We start from the raw sequence: 3,275 nt of genomic DNA on the forward strand, positions 1-3,275 counted from the left end.
AGAATGTATCTGAAATATATGTGAAACAAATACTATGTGAAGTCTATACTATAAAATAATAATATTTAAAATAATTTCCAGCCCTTCTTCATGAGCAGTATTAGATGTTTCTCAAATATACTCATGGGGAAATTAGTCTCACAAGATGTTACTATATTTCCTGCATTAAAAGACTTTTCTATTGAAAGAGGTAGCATCGTATAAGATGTGAACATGTGTCCAATTTAATAAACAGTAAACAGTAGTCAAACATCAGTACTGGATGCTTTGATGTGCTGAATTTTACCAATTGGGGTCCAATCTACAAGAACCTTTCCCCCATTAATTTTAGGGCTTCCTTTACCTCCTTATTTCTCAAACTATAGATCAGTGGGTTCAAAATGGGTATAATAATACCATAAAATACGGAGGCCACTTTCATGTTCTCCTCAGAATTATCAGAATGAGGCTGCAAATACATGTATGATAGGGTTCCATAGAAAATGGTGACAGCTGTCAGGTGGGAGGCACACGTGGAGAAGGCTTTTTTCCTCCCTGTGGCAGAAGACATCTGCAGGATGGTGGCGAGGATATACACATAGGAAAAGATGACGACCAACACAGTGAACATCAAGTTAAATCCCACAAAGACAGTTAGTAGCATGATGTTGATGTCAGTGTTGGAGCACGAGAGGGCAAGAATTGGGGGAACATCACAGAAAAAGTGATTGATGGTGTTGAACTTGCAGAAGTACAGAGAAAATGTAAACCCTGTGTGCACAGAAGCATTTATGGAGCCCATGACATAGGAACCGCACACCAGTTGGACGCAGACTCTTCGGGACATGATTACAGGGTAGTGAAGTGGCTTACAGATGGCAACATATCGGTCCACTGCCATGGTGGCTAGGAGGTAACAGTCACTGGTGGCAAATGTTGCATAAACCAATAATTGCATTGCACAGCCCTTGAAGGATATGGATTTATTTTCTACTATGAAGTTTTGCGGCATCTTGGGAGTGATGGCAGAGGTATAACAGATATCAACAAAAGCCAGATGCTGTAGGAAAAAGTACATGGGTGTCTGAAGTCTGGAATCTGTGTTGATGAGTAGGATCATTCCAACATTACCCACCATGGAGGTCACATAGATGACTAGAAATACAACGAAGAGGACATACTGACACTTGTGTTGGGTGCCAAATCCCAGAAGAAAAAATTCTGTCACGTCCGTGCTATTTCCTTCTGTTATGGCTACTGAAGTCCACAGAGGACAAACAGGAGGACCAAAAAGAAGGGAAATATTTATGTCTTCTTGAAGGAAAAAAGGCTTTTACATTTCAATCATCCTTTTTGAATTAGATTTTCATGGCACAACATTCAGAACAGGGTTTAATGCTTTCCAAGTATTCTTCTATTTTCTTGATGAGAAACTACCAAAACAGAAGTAGTATGTGAGCCATGGCTTCATTTTGAAAATGAAGATTTCATAGAAGAAGAATACAAATATGTGTGATTCTAAGAAACACAGCTTTCCAGTATTTTAAACAGGTTCCCTATTTACTTAGAACGATATTCAATTATGACTTTGTACCTTTTCAACAACCTATAGTGTTTCTCATCCATTTATGATTTTGATCCACATTAATTTTCTGATATTAGTAGCATTAATTAGAGACATTTTCTGAATTTTATTTATGGTCATATATATTTAAATATCATTGTACAACTATCCTTAGCATGCAGCTCCATCTTCACAAGGCTGATAGTCTTCTAATTTTACACATATACCTGTATGTACCTCTGAGAGACAGTCTTGCATTCCAGTTTGGTGTAAAAGTCATATGGTAATAATACTATTAATAGATAATAATGGGTTATGTGAAATCATAAATTTTTTTTCTACATTGAGTCCTGCTACCTCTGTACCTGGTTTGGTATACAGCTGAGTTGTTTTGATCCATTATTTGTCATGTACTGCAAGCCCTCAAACTCCCATATTCTAGAGTCTTTGAAACACCATTCCACACTGCTGAGCACGGCTCATATATCAGAATGAGCAGAAACTGACCTGCAGCTCATCCACGCATTTTTCTTTTCTTCTGGGCAGAGTTAAACCCCCTCCTTCCAAACTTCCTTACGTGTGGTTGTGATACCACGTTCTGCTGATGGAAGGTGGGCAGCAGTACTGGATGTGACGTGTACGCTCCCACCAGCTCCTCCCTGCTGTTTACACATGGGAACCATATGACTTTCTACTCCCTTTCTTCCTCACCTGCTGGTTGGATATTGACATTGAGGGAAACTTTGGAAGCCATGTGTTGGGGTTGCCAGATAGAATACAGCAAACTCAGTTACATTTGAATTGCAGATGAAAACATAATTTTTGTAGTATAAGTGTAATCTAAGGACTATATGGGAAATAGTTAACACATTCCTCACTGTTTATCTAAAACTCACATTTAATTCAGTCTCTTGTATTTTATTTATGGACTCTGGGAGCCACGCTTGTGATGCTTTTTGTTCTCCTTCAGGCTGGGCTCTTGAATGACTGTGTAGAGCAAAGTCCCCCTGCCAGCAACCCCTTTCCCCCACTGGATTTTATGTGGTTGGGAACTTCTATTGTGATAAGACTTGTACTGAGATGCTGGGTATGCATTTATCCCAACAGCTAGTCTATTTCATTCCACTGTCACTGCAGTCATGCTTTGTGTGTTCCTGAGGGACCTTCAGTCTCCTGAGACATGGTAATTTGGAGACTGCTCAGGGATGAACAGAGTCTTGTAGGTGTGACTCTTTGTATCATTCAGAATGCATTATTCTGCAAAAAAGAAAGCTTAACTTATAGTATTTATTTTTGTTCTCTATATATTGTCATTTTTTGTTTTCTATAAATTGTCTGAACTATTGTAATATTTTTCTTTCTGGAATTAATTAAAGTTAAGTATTTAATAAGTTCTGTAAAGCTATCATGAGTGTCAAATGGCAACTGTATGTGAAGGTGTGGCTGCATAATGGGATCAAATTTTATATGCTGTATATCCCCCAAAACTAAGATTAATATTTTATGAGAAATTTTATCTTTAAATGAATGCTGTCCTATACATTGTGCTTCGGGTGCTAAATATTTAATGCCAAAGGTAATGCCTTTAACAAAATAGTTTCTAAGACTTTTCCATTGGTAATTGCTTTCAGAATCTCAATCCCATTTTCTTGAGTATAAATCAAGAGTGGTAATTTTTTCCTTTTGGGGGATCATTCAAAACCAGTGAGAAGGTGGGAAGAATTACTTTTGA

General features: G+C 37.8%; 1 protein-coding gene across 1 annotated transcript; it reads right to left on the bottom strand.

Moving 5' to 3' along the window:
- Nucleotides 1–301: 301 nt before the first annotated feature.
- On the bottom strand, nucleotides 302–2,275 carry LOC130684758 (putative olfactory receptor 5AK3). The gene is made up of 2 exons (XM_057506666.1): nucleotides 2,255–2,275; nucleotides 302–1,309 (listed from the first exon to the last, which is right to left on the bottom strand). Exons 1-2 carry the CDS (start codon nucleotides 2,273–2,275, stop codon nucleotides 302–304), a joined length of 1,029 nt encoding a protein of 342 aa, XP_057362649.1.
- Between the last annotated feature and the right edge of the window lie 1,000 nt (nucleotides 2,276–3,275).

Source organism: Manis pentadactyla, chromosome 9, assembly GCF_030020395.1.
Source record: "Manis pentadactyla isolate mManPen7 chromosome 9, mManPen7.hap1, whole genome shotgun sequence".
Lineage (NCBI taxonomy): Eukaryota > Metazoa > Chordata > Mammalia > Pholidota > Manidae > Manis > Manis pentadactyla.

Bases quoted from the DNA above. Each gene is read 5' to 3' on its own strand.
- LOC130684758 (XM_057506666.1), bottom strand. From the start codon at position 2,275: ATGTCAATATCCAACCAGCAG. The intron at 1,310-2,254 runs GTGAGGAAGAAA...GAAATGTAAAAG, and splicing joins TGTCAATATCCAACCAGCAG to CCTTTTTTCCTTCAAGAAGA.